Source organism: Rhyacophila brunnea, unplaced genomic scaffold (assembly GCF_057557595.1).
Source record: "Rhyacophila brunnea isolate RB1 unplaced genomic scaffold, BYU_Rbru_1.0 scaffold_8, whole genome shotgun sequence".
Lineage (NCBI taxonomy): Eukaryota > Metazoa > Arthropoda > Insecta > Trichoptera > Rhyacophilidae > Rhyacophila > Rhyacophila brunnea.
Genome location: NW_028233350.1, coordinates 35,065,983 through 35,089,333, shown reverse-complemented (window position 1 = coordinate 35,089,333; position 23,351 = coordinate 35,065,983). Strand labels below are relative to the sequence as shown.

The window sequence follows — 23,351 nt, the reverse complement described above, 5'->3', positions numbered from 1 at the left end:
CTTGCTTTGGACCATTGATGTATTCTCTGGGCCCAAGTGTATTCATATATAAAGGCTGGATTTACTCAGACGTTATCTAATATTAATATGAAAGTTGATAATATAATAGTAATAATTTTAAATTCAACAGATATGGAATTTTTGTAATAGACTAAAAACAGAATCATTCAATGTAATAATGTTATTATTTCATTTATTATATAGTATTGTAAAGTAGTATTTTACAAAGTACTCAAATACTCAATCAATTAATATTAATAATACATTGGAGTGCCTGTCCGGGTTTACCACTGTCCGTTTGTTTCTACTGGACCAATATTATTGTAATGTGCACAGCTTACAGACTACAATTATTATTGTTGGTATCATCTTAGTATACATATTATGTTAATCACGATCTTCGATATCTTAAAAAGACTACTCGAAAATAATGCACTTGCAACTAGCGCCTACTAATCGGACGATAATTATTAGTAATGCAAATCAGACTATTTCTTCATTGTGTACTAAAGCTGTCAGCTGTGGGCGATTGTTAGTAGATAATATAATTATATTGTTATGAACGAAGGTATTATGGCAAAAATTATTGATACCACAAAATATTTTCATGTAAAACTACATGAAAATAAAAATAATATGTTTGTATCTACTTAATTATTATCTTCGTTATGAATTATGATGAGTAGAAGTTTGTTATTAATTATTATTGCCAGAACAAAAGAATCTTCATATCATTTTGTGGTTTTAATGTTATTGAATATTGTTATAATTATTTAGAGGCTAATTAGTGATTAATTATCACGAGGGCAGAGAGCATAATTATTCAATATTATAACAATATATAATATTGAAATATTGTTGTTCATAAACATATTGATACATTATGCAAATTTTAATACATATTATGCAATATTAGTACTTTATAAATGTAAGGTTGTAGCTAGTACATAAATCAGGAATTTCTCTATTTTCATGTAGAATACCTACATTAAAATTTTATTGGCAGGGAATACCTCGAAAAATCGTAGGGTTGTAGTCTTTTTGTCCACATCGATGTTCGACCGAAATATTTTTTTAGGTGGCACACAGATTCGAACTTCGAACCTAACGATTAGAAGTTGCATACGCTATCAATACAGTATTGTCGATATCGCGTTAAATGATAATTTTACATGAATAACCACGATAAAAAATAAATTTTCAAAGCATTAATTTGTATTGTGTATCTAATATGTACTTATGCATATTTGCATTATTATTATTATAAATTTGATAGGCCTAAAATTAAAAAAAAAACATTTCTTTTATTCAAGGAATAATTCATAAGATTTGAGAATGCAACATTCTGTTATATTGAACATATTACATAACTTGGAAACACTTCATATAATACCACTAGAAAAAATTTCTTTTGAAAAAAATACGATATCCGACGGAATTTAAATTTGTATAACCACTGGTATCGCGCCAATATGCTTTAACCGATCAAGCTACGGGCATCCTACTTAATTATGATAATTTTAACTGATAGTTCCTGCATGAAATGCTTATGAAATTGAGTTATAATGTTTGGCTATCGGTTTTTCTATAATTAAGGTAGGTATTAATTAAATGCATTAAATACTAACCGACGTCACGGATTATTCCAAGTATTAAAGTATCACGCAGTTAAAGCACATTGGCGCGATACCAGTGGTTATACAGGTTCAAATCCCATTGGGTGTCGAATTTTTTTCAAAAGAGATTTTTTCTGGTATTATCTGAGGCGTTATCAAGTTATGAACGAGTATGTTCAAGACCAAAAATTGATATACACGTTCCCTAAAATATTAATTAGAATTATCGATAGATTATGAACTTGTCATATCATGACATTGACAATATAAATAATTGCTGTATATGTTACGCCGAATGTGCAAAATTGACTATTACATGAAATGGGCAAAATGTTGCCTAAATCATGAAAAATGCAAGCCCGTTGCCTTATTCATGAATTAGACAAAAGATCTGGCGAGTGCGTGAATTTGGCAGAAATTTTTGCTGCCTAGTTCATGCATTGGACAAATTAGATAGTAGCGCTACGGTGGTATTTTTTGCAACTAAACTAAATGTGTCAAATGCTCATGCATTGGTCAAAAAGTACGTATATTATCTATGGTCAAAATAGATGGTCGCGCTCCGGTGGTGTTCACTAATCAAACTAACCAAATGTGTCAAATGTCATTGATTATAATATAAAAATATACCAATCAATAACTACAATGATGTTCATATCCATTTACTATGCGCAAAAGAAATCTAGAACTATAATATGATAACCTAAGAATTTTATTGAAAGGTATTTTCGCGATTTGATTCGTGCTTGGGTATCAATCGTGCAATGGTCGATTGTATGTTTGTGATAGTTTGTTGACACTATTGTTAGCTAACCTTAAAATGGACATTCAGTTGAATAATTCAGAATTACAAAACCTAACCTAACCTAACCTAACTTAACCCAACCTAACCTAATAATAATAATATTATATTTTGTCCAATAATTATTACTAATAAAACCATCCGTATTGAATTTACTTTTTCTACTGTCATGTTGACAGTTTAAAATCTATACCCTGGCGAATTCACGTACTCGGCAGAAAATTTACCTAATTCATGAATAAGGCAACAGGCTTGACTATTACATGAATTAGCCAAAATTTTGCTCATTTCATGTAATAGTCAATTTCGCACATTCGGCGTAACATATACAAAAAATCTTTGAAAGAACCTATTCCAATGCATGATTGACTCAGTATAATTATTATTCTACAAAAACCATAGTCGATGATAGAAAATAATTAAAATTTACATAAGTATTAGTATTTCGATTGACCATCAGGTGAGATCAACACGCGTTTATATTTATGGAGTAAATGAATATTTCTTTAGCATATTAAATTAACTTTTATTGATTACCAAAAATTTTAATATAGATTAGCAAAGGTTATTTTCGTTTGATTTCAGATGATCAACAAAAATTGAATAGTCAGAACCCGCATTAATTCCTCAATTTCTCAATTGAATCGAAATCAAAATCAATTATAGTAGGTAATAATAATAAATAACAATATGAAAATATGACCCTAATAAAATGCATTACCATTGCCATATACATAACAACGGTTAAACTCTGTTAATTTCCTTATTAAAAACGATTATATGATTATTTTCATGAACTAATTTCAATTTAATTTTAACACATAAAATTATAAAACCAGCCTTGACTATAACAGCGGTTCTCAATAATCTTTTTGTAAAAAATATGACATACTTACAAAAAGGTAAAAAATACATTTCACGGCTAAGCTGTACTGTAGTAGGAAGCACCAACAGTAATAGAGAATTCACAAAAGTATTAAATATCTACCTAAAGATAGTGTTGCATGCACAGAACAAATAATTAATAAGATAGAAATGTGAAAGTCTGTCGCCATGAATTGCAGCTTTGAATCCAGATTCGGTTTATTACTTTATGACGGTCATCCCATAAAACTCTTCAAATATTACTAATATTGAATGCGCGTTTCGTTATATATTATGATACTGGTGTAATTATTGAAAATAACATTTTTAACACGTGTATATCTCATATTTCTCCACAATCTTTTTTAGTCATTATCTTGAGAATTGCCTCTGCAACAACCCGACATCTATAGGAAAGGTGTCGTAATAATACACGGTGACAGCTCAAAAACCAAATATATTAACAAATCACGAAAATCTCAAATAATACATATAATTTTATGTAAGTAAGTAGGTATACGATGTACCTAATGTTTAATATCTAGATGTGAACTGTATTGCATATTATGAATATAATTAGTGATGTAACTAACCATATTCAAATTGAAAATTAAAATTGATAATTTTTTGCTCTGTATTATGTATTTATTAAAGGTTTTTTTAAGAGGCGACTTTCCTAGACACATATAACGCAATCGATTTGTCAGAAAATTTAAAGGGGGCTTCGAAACAGTTCAAACCGGTCATAAAATTAAATAGCAAATATTTAAGCGTGTATCTCACAAATTTAGTATACAATATTACCCAAAGCGCAACAAAATCCCTGCATATGTCATCAAACCTAACGTAACAAGTGTAACAACACACATATTATGCTTACTAGTGCATTAAAATAAACCACTAATAATAGGAATTATATGTCATCATTTTCGTCGTCAGATAAAGGATGTGATTTATGCTTTATTTATGGTGGGGGTTTAAATTCAGTCTCGGCATCAGGTCACTTTATCCCTAAACCGCCACTGGGTTTGTTAAATATAATTCCGATGTAGATAAAATACGACAGGTAGATATAAGGACTAAGGCAATGATTCCCAACGCGGGGCGTACGCCCCACTGGGGAACAATTTGAATGTTTTGGGGGGCATTGCGCAAATCATTAAAAATGGCTAATGACTTAAATGACAGATTTCCAGATATAAAAGAAGTTGCCTTCCCACCTTGGATAACACAATCGATGTCACTATATATAACTGGTGTAGCCAATAGCCATGCAGTGTCAAGAAGAACTCTTAGGCCCGTTTTAGACGGGACACCGGTGACGCGCTCGTATATAATAAGGAGGCCTTTGTATTCGAATGAAGGGGCCTTTGTATTATGTTTATGAACGCCCCGAGCTAATGAGTCCAAGCGTGTCCGGTACACTTTTCCGTCGGCCGCTACATTCTCAAGCCGCCGATATACCTACATGTTTTTATGATCGCAGCCAGTTTTATGTTCTAATTTATATCGCGAAATTATGCGTTGACTCATTAGCTCTGGGCGTTCATAAACATAATACAAAGGCCCCTTTATTCGAATACAAAGGCCTCCTTATTATATACGAGCGCGACACCGGTGTCCCGTCTGAAACGGGGGTTAGAATTGCAAAATGAAGAATCTTTTAAAACACTATTCAACGTAAAAAATACAATGGCATGGCTTTGTGTCGAGACAGAAACAAAATACCTAATTATGATAAATTTAGCAAGAGAATTACTGTTGCCATTCCCATCATCATATTTAGTTGAAAGCGCTGTAAATGATTTGTTAGGTAGGTACAGAAAAAATAAACCTTTTTTGATATCAGAAACCGTAGAGATTTAAGATTAAAATTTACCAAATTAGGAGGTAGGTGCCTCACATAAAACTCTTTGCACCTCACACGAAGCATGGGGATCACATTCATTTTCTTCCGAGTTGTACATGTAACATAATATCTATACATATTTACTTTCGAAAGTTAAATTAAAAATAGTATTGCTATGTGCATTTGTTATTTGAAGAAATTCATTTTTTCAGAATTTGTTCGGTAACTATAAAATTACGATAGGGGAAGGGGTTATGGAGATTTTTGTAACGTTGAAGTGGGGCATGGCACACATAAGGTTGGGAAACACTGGACTAAGGATATTAAAGAAAACCTTCTTCTATATTACAAAATACAATTACAAATTAATATATTTAAACGAAAATAAACTATCACAATAATAAACTGAAACATATAAACAATTTTGAAAATAGTGGACAAGTGAGATTTTTAATATAAAATAAATCTTAAGGGCAACACGGTTAAATAAAGAATAATTGTCCTCTAAAATAATTGACGAATGGACACCGTAATTATAGCAGATGTAGACCAAGATTGGTCATAAATATTTATTTTATTACTTAATAAGGTTAACATTTGAAAAAAAAATCCAAACGCCAATTATTATAAATTGTTTACGATTATTTAGTCGGAAAAACCATAATCGTTATAAGGTATAATTAAATTCATTATAAGGTAGGTAGGTACTTACTAAAGCTTGGAGTTTAAAAAAGAATATCTCGTCACGTTTATGTCAATATCTATTTTACAAACGAAATAAAAAAAAACTTTTGGTGCAGTCGCCGGCAGCGTTGCCAACCAAGCATTTTTCTTACCAGATCTAGCATTTTTAAATACGCATCTAGCTTCCAAAATTCGTATCTGACATTAATTTTATGACTTATTTTTAAAACACGATTTTTCTCTTTGATCTTTGTTCTTGTAAAAATGTTGTTAATAATTATTGTGACATATTGTTTTGAAATGCTAGTTTCTAGACACCTTTTGAATTTTGAGAAAATCTAGCATTTTTCCTGCCATCTAGCTTATTTTCGTACCGTATCTGGCATATTTTTGTACAGCGAACAAAGTCGTCACCAAAACATGTTAATTAAGGTGAATGCTTTCCTACCAGAGGCACCAAGCGGGAAAATATGATGATTTTAATTTAAAACATTGATAATTTACACTTTAATGAGTTAATTAATTTTGACTACGTAATATACATAGATAGGTACGCTGTTTGTACAATGTGTATTTGGATTCAAAGAATGGACCCGATAGTATTTGCCTAGTCGAATTGTTAACAACCATTTCTCGTAAGGATACTCTATTAATATACTTCATGAGGCGTCCACCAATGGAAAGACAATAGATCAAGATAACATTTAATCAGTCCGATCCAACTAGATAACAACACAAAGCTTCTTCCTAGCAACATGTATAATATGAAGGTCAGGCATAAAAGTTATCTTAAAAACAATAAAATTACTAATGGAGTAATCGGAAAAAGAAACAGTAAAAATAGCTAAGTATGACAACTTTACTTTACTATGTTATCTGTGTTTGCGTTGCTAAATAAAATAACACAATTCTGAATATATTATTATATTTTTTTTATATTCACAATTATAAAAATAATGATAAGAACTGGAGAATAATGATATTGTGTGTGTATACAATATTATTATCAAGTTTTAAATAAACTAAATTCAGTATGTTTTAAATAGATAGTGTGTATTATAGTGTATAGTGATAGCCACTTTGTCAGTATTTTATTCATATATTAAATGTTTAAATTTGAAACAAATAATATTTTTAGAGTCTGGACTAGCAATACAACTTTGGTATGTGCCTAGGCTACTGGTAATTTTTCCTTCATACATTTTATGTGACAAAACGGAACTCCAATTCAGTCCATTATTTTAACTCCTCCCTCCATGTTGCCAACCGACGTACTATAATAATTATAGTATTTGTACTGTAATGTTGGTCCGCGTACTATGCACGATATAAAAAGGTATATTACGCCCAAAATACTGAATATCGGACAAAATATATTTGTATCATAAAGATTAATTTCGTCCTTACAAAATACGCCAAAAGTACTAAAATTACGATATTTCCGTACTGTGATTTCGTAATAGAAGAAAATTTGGCGAGTCAAGAAAAAAAATTGCATAAAAAAACCATTGGCTTTGATTTACAATTGAATTTCTTGAATTGGTCGGAAGGATTTAAATAAATTTAGACATCGGAATTTCTCAAATTGTCGGTTATTTTTTTGTGAGATTCAAAAAACCTATAAGTACACTTAAAACAAAATGACAACGCGTACTATAGTTTTTTTTACGAAATACTATAATATCTAGGTCCGCGTACTCGGTGACCAAAATGTGGCAACATTGCTCCCCCTGGGCATCTTTTCTAACAGTTGCTTTTTAGCACCTGCATGGACAGGTGACGCGGTTCTAGAATAGGTAAGACAGTGGGAGTGGATATGATGATCAAACGAATACACTTGCATTTTAAGATTTATCAAAAATATTCATAAGCAGGCCGACCACCAAAACAGGTTTATTGCCAATATTATGATTATTGCTGGCATTGACTGGTTGGCACAGTATTCATGTTTATAGCATTTTTTGCTGAAAATAGGATCGAAGTAATATACATACTGAATAGAGCAGTGGTGGGTAATATGTATTTTAGTTTATATAGTATTATATATTATATATGAAGGCGTCCCTCGAAAAGAGGTCTATATGCAATAACGAAAATTTTACAGGAGCGGAAACACTATGCCCGACACCTGTTTCAATATTAGCAAGCAATTAATAGCAATACAACTCCGAATCGCCTTTGCCGTATCTATATAAGGTTCCACTGTATAATAGTTTACCTATAGATATGTATCATTATGTACTTATCAGGCTACAATAATATATAAAAAGATATTACCTATTTAACTAATAATAAAAAATATTATTTCCACAGCAGATTTAAACGAGGAATATTTTTCAGAGTACAACCAGTTGGTTACGATTTATTTTACTATTATCGTCGATAAGAAAGCTTCATCAGAAATATATTGAATTTGATATCCAATCGAAAATGTCTTAAGGACGATATTGATCTTGGAGTAACTAAAAAAATGTGTAAATATTACAAAAACAAACATATGTGGATGTTTTTCTAAATTAATATGTATTTACTTTAAAATCAAAAGATCGTTCTGCAAATGAACTCAGGTAAGGTAGCTTTCAATAGGATTTTTCTCTTAAAAATAAGTACTTACAGTTCGTAATACACCCGCGACATGAAGTAAGCGGGAACATTTTAATAAATATAATGATAATTATTACTAGTCGCTTTCTAAAAGCTAGTATTACTAAAATTAGTAAAATAAAAACATATCCCAGCATAGACACTATTCGTCGTATGAAGTTCAATGAAAATAGGACAGTGAAAGGAAATCGTGATAAGTAAAAAATATAAACACACGAAATTGTATATCATAATATTGTTCAAATATTAGATTTTTAAAAATATTTCTTGGTGTGCAGGTCTATATAGGTGCAACATTTAAATATTACGTTTTTTATGGAAACAATCAAAATATCCAAATATGTACAATTATAATTTATGCTAAACATTAAACTTATGAAAACAGTTGGAACAACTTAAAAAATATATTAACCAGAGCGTTCATCAATAATCTTTAATTGAACATAAAGAATTCAATAATTTTACAGATAAAGAAGACAACTTTAACTTTTAGAAGAATAACCAAAGTTGCAGGTGATAATGAAACGGAAAACGTTAATAATTATAAAAGTAAATTATAGCTATGTATGTATCTAACTACCACACACATTTCGATAGAAGCTGTGATGCACTGATGGAATCGATTTAGAATCACAAAGTGAAAGCAGATCAGGTTTTTTTTTGTTGGATATCTAAGTAAGTACCTATTATATACAACATGGTATTATATCTTTGAAAGTGTTATATTGTATCCCTGATAAAAAAGTTTTTTTCACTTTATAACAGAAATCCCAGTAGGTACAAAACTAACGTTAATTTTTTTTTACATAACCCAGTTCAGTTCTCAGGCGACGATAAATAGTTCAAAGTACATGGTGCAACACGGCGTACTGTAAAGCTAGGTGGGGGACTACTGGTAAACAAACATGTTTGGGTGTTTTTTATGTTTTTTTTAATAACCTGCTCGATGTTTAATTAAAAACTTGTTTTTATCATTTTTGTAGAGCCACCCAAATATAAAATATCTACCAAGAAGGTGACCCGCGGGGCACCGTTATGGAACTACTGGAATACGGAAAACTTTGTAGATGCGACCAACTGTCACAAAAATGTCACCATCCACCGCCATCTTTAGATTAATAAAGCCTGAGCATAACTTTTTGCACAATCAACGAGTTGTCCGCTGCCATACTATTTATTGATAACGTACTTGCAAGCAGAGTTTTGTATTCTATAATGACTGAGGAGTATACATAAGTTATTAGTTATTGTCGTTTAGAATCGACTGTCACATTGACAAACGTCCTAGTGTATTATGATATTATTATCCACAGAAGAAGTTTACTTACTTTGATCATCACTTCCAATTATTAATAACACATAACCACTAAATCAGATGATCTCCGAGGTCTCCAAGATACGTTAAAATAATCTGAAAGAAATCTGAAACTAAGAATACTCCGACAAGTGAACACGACAGTCGCGTCAGTATGAGCATTCTATAGAACAATGACAGGCAATGACAGGTCATCCATAGACAACAGGAGGGGCGAAAAGTAAGACCAGTCGTGTAATGTATCGGCTTCCTTCTTCAGTGGGCAATGCACCATCCGTACCGAAACAATTATATTTGGCGTGCGAAGTCAGAGGGAACGAACACAAGTACCTGTTTACCTAATATGGAAATATTCTACAACCAGAATGCCATGGTTGTGATTTTATAATGTAATGTGACGACATATGCCGGGGTCGGGAAAGACCGGAGGGATTTGTAGTTCAGCAAATCGCCGTCAAGACTAGTTACTAATATAACCATTTAGTTATTTCCAACCAAACACGGGAGAGTATTATTGACTTTTATTTAATTACGCGGTTAAAAAATAATATAAATACTTGCTAAATTTGTTTGTATTTTATAAGTACGTTCGGTGTTATTACAAGCCATTTAAGTTTATTTTTAATACATATATTATTTCTTGAACATACATAATTTGAAAACGCTTCAGATATAAGTATATACAAGTACAAGAACAAATCGTTTGAACAAAATACGACGCCCAGCAGGACTCGAACCCGCATCCACTGGATTCGCACCAATGTGATTTACCAATTGAACCACGTGGGTCTAATAAACTGCATCTAATTACGACGAAATTAACTAGTAGTTGTTAGATTTTTAAGGACTTCACAAATTGTGTTAATCTTGGGAGTCGGGTTTTGTGTTTTCAATCAAATTATCAATTACCTTAATTTCATTTTGATTTCTCTAAATAATTTTAGCTACAACATATTTGCGCTTGCCAAAAATTTAATAAACTATTCTTTTTAACGAATTCACAAGATTTGATTTTTTCTAATGAAATCACATTACCTATTTACTTTTCATCTAAAATTGTATTACTAAACATAATACAAATATTGCCAGAATAAAAAAAGTAAAGATATGAATACAATTATAAGTTCGTAAATACCTCCCCCATATAAACATGCCTAGAAAAATCTAAGTATATTAATTTGCCTGTACTTATAATTACAAATTGCATGATATCGGTAGCTACATAATGTCATTGACCTAAGAGTTGGTACCTAAGTGAGGAACAGGAAGCAAACAACATTATCATCATTATGAAACCAGCTCATGCTATTTGTGCACTAAATTATGAATTAATAAATAACACGACGTATACAGTGAAGTGCCGCGCAAGGCAACACGTTCTCACCTAAATTATTCACCGGTACTCTGTAAGATCTAATCAGCGACTTGACTGGGAGAACAGTGGAATCGCACATTAACGGCGAATACTTTAGTCATCTGCATTTTGCGGACGACATTGTTGTCTTTGCGAACGACACAGATGAGTTCCGGAAGAGAATGCAGAAGCGTGCGAATTAATGAAAGCCACAAACTAGGTTTAAAGGTGAATGCCTCGAAGACATGATAAATTGCTTTACCAAAAGTGATCCTCAATAATGAGACTCCAATTCAGCGCGTCAACAACTTACAACGTCTATATTGGACAACATAATAAAATATGTCGGTTCTTGTCGGTAAGGGAGGCCAGAGACAAACAAATTTTGAAAATAGCCGATATACGTGATTATTTGTTAGGCTCAGTTAGGTTAAGTTATGTTAGGTTAGGTTTTCATCCTTGAATTCATGAATTTTGTCAAAATCGGCTATGAAAATTGGCACGGTGCATCTGAATATCATCAAAACTGACCTCCCATTGTGTTTTAAGCGTTCAACTTATCGTCGCTATAGGATTGGTTTCCCGAATATCCGTTGTTGTCGAAATCAACCTCTTAATGCAGAATGTTTTTTTGTATCTAATTGGACGAGTATCATCCCTTTCTTTAAATCATTTTGTAATGGTAATGAATACATCATTCATATGCTGTAAAAAAACAATTTAAATATCTCCATGTATTTAAATATAGGATTATGAAATTTGTTTTTCGTCTCCTGAACATTTGGTCTATTCGGGAAACCAATCCTACAGCGACGTTATGTGTGCTACCAGTGCTGAGGTATGCATGTTAAACATGGATCATTACAGCGCGCGCCCAGTAGGACCGTCTAGTCGTCGTGTCTTTCACGCTATTCCTCGTACAGAACTCAGCTGCCTTGACTGCCAGCGGATGAAGTTACCAAAAATGACGAGTAGCACAACGTGGCATGGAATAACGTGGAAAGACCACAAAATAAACCAATAGATAATGAAGCGTACAAGAGTACGCGAAGTTCTAGACATCGCTAAGAGGATGAAATGCCAATGGACTGGACATGTCGCTCGGCGAGTGGACAACTGCTGGAAAAATGCCGACATACAGTGGTACCCAAGGGGTACTACACGACCACAAGGACACTCTAAAACTTGCTGGATAGATGAACTCATAAAGTCGGTGGATGTAGGTATGTGGCGGCGAAGAATTAGGAACCGAGAAGAATGAAAGGAGCTAGGGGAAGTCTTTATACAGTAGTAAATCGACCCCGTCTGATGATAATGATATAATGAAGTTTGAATATGAAGATTAACCAACATAACCTAATGAATAAGTAAAATAATTTTGCATTACAACTATGTAGGTAGTAGTAATAAGGACATATTTATGCGTGGTTGGAATGAAATATTATATTAATAGAAGGCATACTAAAATCGATGTCATTTTATTTAGGTACATACATAAAAAGATGTCAAGATGGAGGCCTACAAAATGAGCTCAAAAATAAACGGGTTTAGACTTCAACTTGACAAATTCTCTACGTATTTAAAATATATTATTTTCAAGTAAAATATGAATGCACTCAAATCATTACCTGTTAAAGCAACACAATACTTTATACTAATATTTCACAAGATTCAAGAATGTAAGGTGTTTCCGAATTATATATACATAATACGATTTATTATAGCGTATGCATAATATAATATAAAAAATTCTAACTCGAAAATGACGTAATTCCCCAATATAACTTTTTTATTTCCTAAAATTTCGATAGATAGTTGTTTCATTGCCGTGCCATTTTTTTGCAATTATCATTGCTCCACTTTTTGCAATTAAAAATATAACGCAACAGTTATTTAAAATTTATTTGCACACAGTATTCCAATTGGCGAACAGAATTGTCAGTAGGTACCAGCGTTGAAGACGTCCCGATTTTTAGACTTTTAGAGGACGTTCCGCTTTTTGCAAAAATAGATTTCCCGCGCGGGACAGCTAAATTCACAATTTTTCAAAAAAAAAAAAATACAAATAAGACGTTCAGGTAAATACAAAAGAACGCAGCGGATCCGGGTACACGTGTTAACACACTAATTTCATTTATTTTAAGCATACCAACATCTAATTGCTATACCGAACGGGTATTTTCTTAGATGAATTTAAAATGCTCATAAGCAAGAAACAGATGTTTTATTGAGCTGATTTAACTTATTTACTTACTTATTTAATTCAACGTGAAAATATACTCATGTGCTGAATTTTACCAATAACTACAAAAAGCAGTAGTAAGAAACTATAATAATTACGAGATAAAAAGAACTTTTTATTTACAACGTTTTTAAATTTTCTGTTGAATCATATAAACTTGACTAGCTTAAACGATCAAAAAAATTTGTACTTGTAAATGTCATTTCATATTGATTTCCATAGTAACGCACGTATATATTAATAATTTAGTTGCTAGAACCCCCTAGCAACCAATAATGGTATCGAAATAACTTTTCATACAAAACAGAATTAGCTGAAAATGAATTAAATTCTACTTAAAGATGGCTAAAAGTATTAAAAAAATGCATTGGCATCGTGTTCTGATATATTCTAAAAGTTTCAAATGTTTAGCTAGTCGGGAAGTTAGTTAAAAATCGATTGCAAGATTTGTACCGGACAAATAAGAATACGAGCTAAGAAAAACGTTATAAAAAAATATAAATAAATATTAGAAATATTGAACTATGCGTTTTTTTAGGTTGTCCCGCTTTTGCTCCTAATCCCGATTTGGTAAAATAATTATCTGGCAATGCTGATAAGTGTCCAATAATTTATGAGCAAATTATATAAATACGTGTTATAAATCTATTACTATAATTTAATAATTGGTAGAAATCGGCTAATAAAAATGTTTTTTATCGAGAAGAATGTAATTTAAAGTGGAGTATAATACGGAATCACGAAACATACAATTAAATGCGATTTTTTCTGATACAATATCCTGGCTTCACTCCTGGTTCGCGTGGTGCAACTCGCTGTGTTTAGAAAGATGTAATTCATGATATTTAAGTGATTTATTAATTGTATTCCAAACAAACTACAATATGATAGAAAATACTTATTCGTACTTCTCGCCACAGTTGTATGAGATTGCTACCAATATGAGTGGCATATAATCATTGATATACTTATCAATGCATATAATGTACTTTCGCAAAGATGGATTAACGGTAGAAAGTTTATTTAAAGAAATTAACAGTCTTGAAACATAGATTACATGCAGGCACGCACACAAGAAGGTGGGGTAGTCGGATGCTGATCCAAGAAGAAAAACAATTTAATTAGGTGAATTTAACATTACGTACTTCTTGTTGTTGAATAGGTTAGCCCATAGAGGTAATAAATAAAAAGAGGGGCAAATAATCGGCTTTCTCATACAACTGAATGAAGCAGGCCAATAATAGCCAACAACTTACGAGAAATGGCGACGCGATAAAAAAAATTCAGGGCATCACGGATGATTTACTTTGGTCATCATAACGTACCCATATAATATAATGTTAACTTGGAAATTTTGCCGCAACTTGATTACATCATACTTTTATATAACCTGCCTGCTTCACCATAAGTGGTTTCATATAACCTGCCAACCCTAGAGTTAGCCACACTGGCCGTGTCAGTGACCCGTGGGTCTCTAGTGTAACCATCAGAATCATGCAATGTCTGCTTTATAATTCTTACGCGGCATGTTTAAAAACAAGGCGGCACGGACGACACAAACGGAAACTAATGATATTAATAATTATGACAGTTAGGCGACGCGCATTCGATAACTACGTGTGGATGCGACAAGTCGCAATAACTCGCATCCAGATGATCACCCAACCCGTAGTTATAGCTGCGCGTCAGGTGTTCATTGCTAGACTCAAATTGCGGACTGTCTGGGTATGGGTAATGCACACGGAAAAGTGCGAGGATGCGAGGTTGAGTAGAAGACGTGGTAAATACCGAAAGTCAGTGTCACTTGCTATATTTTCAAAATTGTTAATCTCGCTGCCTCCCGCCGCCTTAAAAGTATTATGGATATTTTCTCGAAATGGATCCATACAATCATCCCACTGCATTTGAAGGCTCTGGAGACAAAAATAGCAATTTCTATTTCCGTAAAATCCTGGCAAGTCAACAAAAATGTACAATTTATTTCTTATAGGTATATCTTCGAAATAAATTATTCTAAAATGTTCTAGGTATGTACAATAAAAAATGCAGTTTAGAATAGTTTTTTCAGACGCTATTTTTATAGCTATAAGCTAGAAAGAAATAAGACATTTTTATTAACTTGCCAACTTGAGAATGGAAATTACCGTTTTTGTTTCCATCATGTTTTTTAATTGATTTGTGGAATGCGACAGGAATGGAACAGAATGGAATGGAACAGTCACTGTTTGAATTAAAATAAATATAAAATCATATGGATTTCTCAATCGTCGTGAAACTGATAAGTACTTCTTTTAGAGACTCATTATATACGCATCATCAAACTATTCTCCCACTGTGCAAAGAGCCTACTGCGCGAGAGTAAATTACACCTCACTTTAAAACACGCAGATTCACATAATTTTTCTCTCACTCCTGCGGCAAGTCATGAGTCATGCAATACAAATCAAGTGATACGACGAAATGACGCGGGATTTTTCATCGTTACCTACTTTAAAAAATACTTTAATGTAAGCCATCTAAGGAAATATAAAAAGGGATGATTAATGCCACCCCTTCAAAATAGCAATGGAATCATATTATAGTATTACAACAGAAAGTACCTACACGTTTTGCACGTGTTTGACCTGTACTAATCAATATTTACATTTAATAAGTACAATATAGACTATCAATAAAACGTTATTCAGTATTTTCGTTTTCGTTGTTTTTAATTTTAATTGGGGCCTTCAAAATATTAGTTGTCCATGGTCTTTCATTGTCATTGATCATTGTATGTATCTATTATAATAATTTAGCGGTTATACAACTGTATTGTAAATTGCACGGCTCTATTAGTTTACGGATTACCTTCTAGTCGCGTATAAGCCTAGATTTTAATATGACAATAAAACTATAATCATGTATAATAATAATATCAATATAATGTTACCAATGTCATCATCTGGCCCAACAACAACGAACGTTGGATACTTAATAATTAATACAGTTTCCTATTTGTACCTAAAATTAAATATTCATTAAACTAACAATAATAATTGAGGAGGTACTAGGCACGCATGTAAATCGATTTAAAAAAAAGTATATGACACTTAATTATTTTTTCATTTATATTTAAACACATCCGACTACTTGGCCTTGTCGTTTTTTTATTATTATATTAAAAATAATATTGGTGTTGTATTGTGTAATTAGCGTTGTGCTGACTGGCAAGGAGTGTGAGCACGTGGAAACGCCTCGGGGGCCTCTTGAGTTTCCGTAAAAATTAGAAGTTCAGCTCGATCAGTCAAGGTTAAAAACAATTTACAAGTCGCGTAATAAAGTTACGACTTATTTCATTCAAAAAAGAAAAGGCAAGATCATTGGAAAAATTAAAAAATATCTGAAAAGAGCAGTGATGACGTCATTATTACATAGATTACGAATGATATAATAATAAGAATAACACACGTGATTGAATATACTAGGGATGGTGAACCTTTTTACGTACGCGTGCCAAAATTTCCCAAATATTATCATTAGACTGTCTGGCGTGCCAAGCAGTTTTTCGAGTAGTTCGAACAGGAAAAATAAAAAGAATGGTTTATAAGATTTCTATTAAAAAAGTTCAAAAATTATAAGCGATTGAGTTCTTGAGTATTATTACAATACTACCTGCTCAGTTTGGTTCTTTACGCATAAATTGACGCCAAAATTTCATCAATTATTATGTGGGATGCATAAAATATACATAAGTATGCAATTATATAAGCAATATATATAAGTATGCAATTTAAATTAATTATAATGCGTATTCTTCAATAGTATCAGCTTATACGATGCGATTTGTCATTTATGCATGAATTTCGTCGTTTTCGTTTACGCATCGATTGATAAATATTATTAAAAACCGAAGAAAATACGCACTTTTAAAATTATATACTTACCTAGTATATATTTAGGCATTTGTAAAATTTTTTGTACAAAAAATATATTTAAAATTATATATCATTTTTTTTCTCTCTTCAACACAAAACATTCGCGTGCCATGCAAAATCATCTCGCGTGCCACTAGTGGCACGCGTGCCATAGGTTCACCATCAATGGAATATACAGTGAAAATAAAGTATTTATTACTCTCGTTGTATTTCATAATTACCGTTATATAAATGTTTTTACGTATATTATGTCCCACATTATCCCTATTTACGCCATTTGTAAAAAGCGAGTACCTACTGCAGTGGCGCACCCAGGATTTAATATTGGGTGGGGCCCAAGGAGGATAATGTAAATTAGTCCCATAGGATCTTTTTCTTCTTCACACCCTAATTTCTCGTTTATCGCCCTTTTGTCTATTGCACTCGGTGTACCTATACCATGGTCCCCACATCCTGAAACGGGCCCTCAGGATAGGATATTTGGCGGGCCCCCTACCTACCGCGAACATTAAAGGCAGTGTGAAACACTACATTAACGTTTTTCAAATTGTGTTTTAGTTCAAATTAAGGGTACTCATACAGTGAAATATTGGCGATTTTTAATGCATTTACTTTAATAATGGAGCTATCGAGTATCGACACATAATAATCAAAAAATATATTGCACAATTACATAATTGAACATGTTCATGGTTATGAAGTATAATAGCGCCGCAGGCGACTTTTTATTATTAAAGCTAATGCATGATGTGTGTTTATCTCACTTATCTGGTCAACCCGACACGCCGGGCCCCCCACAGCCCGGGCCCCCAGGCTAGAGCCCTGTCAGCCATTACCTACACCACTCCGGAATTCGGATGGACACCGAGAATTTTTTGACAGTTCCATTAGGGATTGGGTGTCTAAAATCATTCTGATAATTTTGGGGGGTGCCAGGGCCCCTTGGCCCCCCCCCTGGGTGCGCCACTGACCTACTGTATTTAAGCCACGTGAATAATAATTAACTACATCAATTTCTTGTATAATTATACGAGAAATTGTCTTGACATGGGAATAATTGGTTTAGGAATTTAAAAATATTAACAGGTGCGGATACATCAGTACTCTGAGTGCACGAAGGAGTAGGGTCCGCGTTGACTAGAGTCTAGAGAGTGACAGTTAAAAAAATATTAGGTAAAATAGCCAAATCCTTGGCAACAAAGTTTAAGAACATGAAAATGATCGTGTTGCAAATATTTAAGAAATAATATTATGCTCTTTTGAAACATATTCAATGATACTGAAAGGACTTTGGAACGTTTTTAAAAGGAAATACATGCCGTGACGGACGGATGATTAAATCGTTAAATCCACCCCTGAATAAATTTAGGTCCCAAAGATGCTGCATGTGGAATAGGAACCCCTCAATGGTTTCCCCGTCAGAATCCCTGAAGCAAGTTCCAGTTTGTCAGAAGAGATATTTCTATATGGAGCAACCATCCGAACTACTCAAATATTATCTACTTTAATCGGTTTTTATCAAAACCAGTATACCAAGGGGTCATTATTTTATTCACTTTAGTTCGTTTATGTTCTTTGCTTTTCTTTTTTCTTCAGCATCTTTGGTAGGTATTTAGATACTTGAATAATTTTATTTACGACGCATTTTAATTATGATTACTTTTAGGATGTGTGAAGAAACATTGAGTACCTAGCCTAAAATCACTACTTTTCAGGAGAGTCAAAAGTCAAAAGGAAATTGAGTTTTGGACATATTTGCGTGGGACCTTCTATGTTTCTCTGTGAAATTTACTAATTTAGCAGCGTCGATTCGAAATGTCTCGTTTACACATTTTATCTGCCTAGTGATTAATATGGCATATTTAACTGATTAGTTTATTTGGTTATTTTATATTATTAATAATTTTCACTGTTACTTCTTGATGGAACGACATATTATTAAAAATCACACATACTAAGAATTTTTGGGTTTAGTACTTATTCTACAATAATCAGTAAAGCGTCGATGACATTAAGCTAATTTACAAGCTACACGCCGGCGAATTTACAATCTGCTTGTAAACTCGCCCAGTATCATCATCGAACTAGCTAACAAGCAGATTGTAAACAATCTACCGAGAAAAGTTGAGAGCCGAGCTACTTTACACGCAACTCGCAGGCGTGTGGGCCGATCTGCGTCTGCGCAGTAGAGCGATAGTAGCGAACCTGCCGGTAAAAAAAGCGAACTACTCAATACCTCCTGTCAAATAGTACCAACAATGACGGTTTAAACTCGCTAGTTTGTTGGCTTCTGAGCGAGTGGAAAGTTTTGTGTGTCATCATCACAATCGCACTAGCTGACTCGCCCGCATTTAAAGTCACTGACTAGCAGCTTGTAAAGTAGCTCAATGTCATCAACGCTTTATTTATAAAATCATTTTTTTGACTTTTACAAATTCATAAAATATTGATATCAACACGCACGAAGCTAACCAAACATATAAAAAATATTATTTTGCTATTCGTCAATCAACGTCTTTTTTTTACATTTTAACGAGGAAAAAATAAGTTGATTTTTAAATACGGTCAGATAAAACTCACAAAAAATATCAGACAGTATTCACATTGAATATTGATTACTTTCTTAGTATAAAATAATTACAAGATAAAAATAACTTTTTATATAATATCTACCTATATATATCTACTAAATTTTCTGTTGAATCATATAAACCTGACAATTATGTGTAATAATAAATACTTTTTTTTTGTACTTGATAGAAATACTGAATAAATACAGAATACTGAAATGTCATTTTGACATTTCATATTGATTTCCATAGTAACGCACGTAGGTATATATTGATAATTTAGTTTCTAGGACCCCCTTAGCAACTAACAATAATAACTTTCCATGCAAAACAGAATTAACTGAAAATGAATTCAATTCTGCTTAAAAATGGCTAAAAGTATTAAAAGAATGCATTGTCGTCGTGTTCTGATATATTCTAAAAGTTTCAAATGTGTAGCTAGTCGGGAAGTTAGTTAAAAATCTTCAATCGTCCAATACAAATCTTGGACATACAAGAAAAAAATTATACTGGACACACAAGAAAAAATCTGTACCGGACAAACAAGAATACGAGCTAATAAAAACGTGGTAATATAATTTAATTACATCAAACAATGTCAATTAATTTATTATTATCGCTTGATTCATACGTTGTAAAGTTTACTATTAAATAAGGTCCTGCACACTTTTCTATATAAAGGAGCTACGGAAAATACACAATGACAATGTTAAAACTTTGGAAAGTTTTAATATAATGGAACGTAATAATAATAGGTAAATTGTAAGTAGGTATACTCATACGCACCATGTCAATGAATTCCTGGCTGCCGTAAATGCAATGAGCGCCGATCCAATAACAAACAAAACACTGTACAAAGATGACAGCCATCCAGGGTTCTGGGATCCCTTTGAAGATTGAGATCCGTTTTTATAATCACTGCCAGATCCATTACTTGCATCCGAATCAAACATGTTATCTTCTGAAATTAAGAGCAAAAGAAAAACGTAAACATTCAAACGCAGAACATTATATTATAATTTAAACACAAAACAACATTTAAACACAAAACTGATGCTAAATAACGTACTAACATAATAGATACTAATAGATACTAACACAACGTATATTAGTTAGATTCCAATTAGAATCAAAATAGATATTCTTCAATGTCGTACAGACAATAAAATTTAAGAAAATGCGCACAATAAAATCTATATACATATTATATTGTATTCAATAGAAAACATTTTTATCATAATAATTATTCAAGTCAACTACACAACAAAAATGAAATTGAGTACACTGCACAACAGATAATTAATCATCTACGGAAGTAGTACATAGTTTGTTGTGAATCAAAGACACTTCTTACGGTTTGCTTTGCCCATCTTTTGGGACTTCTTTTTCCTAACGTTCCCCGATATCATGTTAGTGTTACACTTTCTGTTACTTCAGCAAAATGCCCGGCGATAAATTTATAAAATGATAATATTTTGATAAAAAAAATGTATCAGCGCGTGTTATTCGACATCGGCGATCGACTAACTCCGAGGCGTTCTTACAACTGGCGTGTTTTTGAAGCGGTTTCGTATATAAACTAATAAATATAAACATGGACCTAGCGGCCGCGCGGATCGCGAATGATCTCCTTTCTCTCTATGACAGACAACAGTACTGTTATCTTCACTTGTTCTGCTGTTGGTAAAAACTTCATTCAATTCAAAGTATGTGAAGAATATTCCTTTATAATATTTTACTAAAAATATACACAAGTAAAGTATGTCAATATCAATATTTAAACTTAATTTTACCGCACATTTAAAAATTACAAATATTTTTATTGCAGCGACCGTAAAAATATTCGGATAATTGAGAATCGTGTAAATTGTAAGTACACATTATTCACATTAAGTAAATAATATCAATTTTGTGATGAAAATATTTGCACAAATCCCAAATTTCTCGTGTTAAGTATTTTCAGCGGGTTTAAATAAACTTCGCTGAAGTATCTTTACTGTTGAAATCTGCTAAGTAACAATAATTAATATAACATGCAACTTAATTCAAATTTTGGGCAAAGTCGCATGATTACGCGAACAGGCGCGTAAAGGCAGAAACACAGTATTATCACGTCACGTCACGTCAGGTCATTTTTTAGAATAAAAAAAACTGACTACATAAAAAACTATTGTGTCAATTACCTGTCGTTTATAGCTCTCACCCAAACCAGACACACCTTTTTCAGGATTGGGTTTACCAGTGCTGACAAAGAGTTATTAAAAATATTAAACAAACAGCCAAATCCTTGGCAACAATATTTGAAAAACCGAGTCCGCACCGATCGCCCCTCCCGATCGTGTAATGACATTTTGGATCTTTCCCTGGTCGTGGCCAAAATATATATTTTTTTAGGGCCCAAAGTGACCACCCCCGGGGTGATCGACGAAGATGCGCAGCATGCCAGACGATCGTGATAGATCAGCGTGACAATCTGCCAGTGTAATTTGGCCTTAGATGAAAATATTTTTCCATTAAACCGTTAATATGTTACCTCGAATATGTACTCTATAAAAGGAAACCCGTGCAATATAATATTATTATGTAGACGTAGAGATATTCAATAATACCAAAACTTTAAAACGTTTAAAAGGAAACAACACAGTCTGTAACAAAATCCTTATAGTCTACATTTATAAAACTTTAATCTGCAAAATATTAGCTGATTTGCTGAAAAAAATAAACCAAAATAATTGGTCGACATTGAAGATATTTAATGTATTTTGGGTGCAATACTGATGAGGCAAAGAAAAATGAAAGAATTACAAATTAATGAGTATGCACGCAGTCAAATGATATTCCTTGCGTACATTGTAGTGGACATTTAAGAGTAATGCAAGTTTTGACATAATATTACCTAGGTGCCCAGATGAAGTTTGTTATAAATATAAACGTAAGGATGCTTTTCTATTGACCCTAATTGGTGCCGCGAGTAAGGTTCCTGAATCGTCAATTATCAGTTAATGTCCCTGCCATTATTACTACGTCACGCATGAGCAAATGTTTACAAATATGTATTTCAATCAAATTGCAGTCACGTCACTCGTATCACGTCACGTCACACCACCAAGCTCACGCGTGATAGAACTTTTTGTTTATTTTCTGCAAATTTACACATTTCCGAGTCACGTCATATTATGTATTTTTGTTTTTAGTGGTCACAATACAAGGTCACAGTGTTTTCTTATTACCTATTGAGTATTTTGATCGTTCTCGCATATGAGTTCACGTGACGTGATAATTATGTGTTTCTGTCATAAATATATTTTTATTTACTTACATTATAGTTACCTTACCAAAAATTTATTTAATGACACGTAGGTCAGTAGGTATTTATTTATTATAAAAATCAAAGTAATATTTCCGTTTTTAAGAAAAAATGATGTGCCAAATATTTTTTTGTAGCAACGTCGGGTATATAATATCATAACTACTAAATTCATGTTTCACAACCAACGCCGAATAGAATTCAATAATTTTCATATTGCCACGATTATA

General features: G+C 32.6%; 1 protein-coding gene across 1 annotated transcript in view; it reads right to left on the bottom strand.

Annotated features, from left to right (window-relative positions):
- The window catches only part of LOC147064175 (fatty acid hydroxylase domain-containing protein 2), a 34,178-nt gene extending 12,816 nt beyond the window's left edge, over positions 1-21,362 (bottom strand). Inside the window, exons 1-2 of the mRNA XM_085958794.1 lie at positions 21,169-21,362; positions 20,601-20,775 (exon numbers count right to left, since the gene is read on the bottom strand). Of these exons, the coding sequence (XP_085814920.1) occupies positions 20,601-20,775; positions 21,169-21,223 (230 nt within the window). The 5' untranslated portion in view covers positions 21,224-21,362. The remainder of the gene's footprint in view (positions 1-20,600; positions 20,776-21,168) is intronic.
- Positions 21,363-23,351: the final 1,989 nt, after the last annotated feature.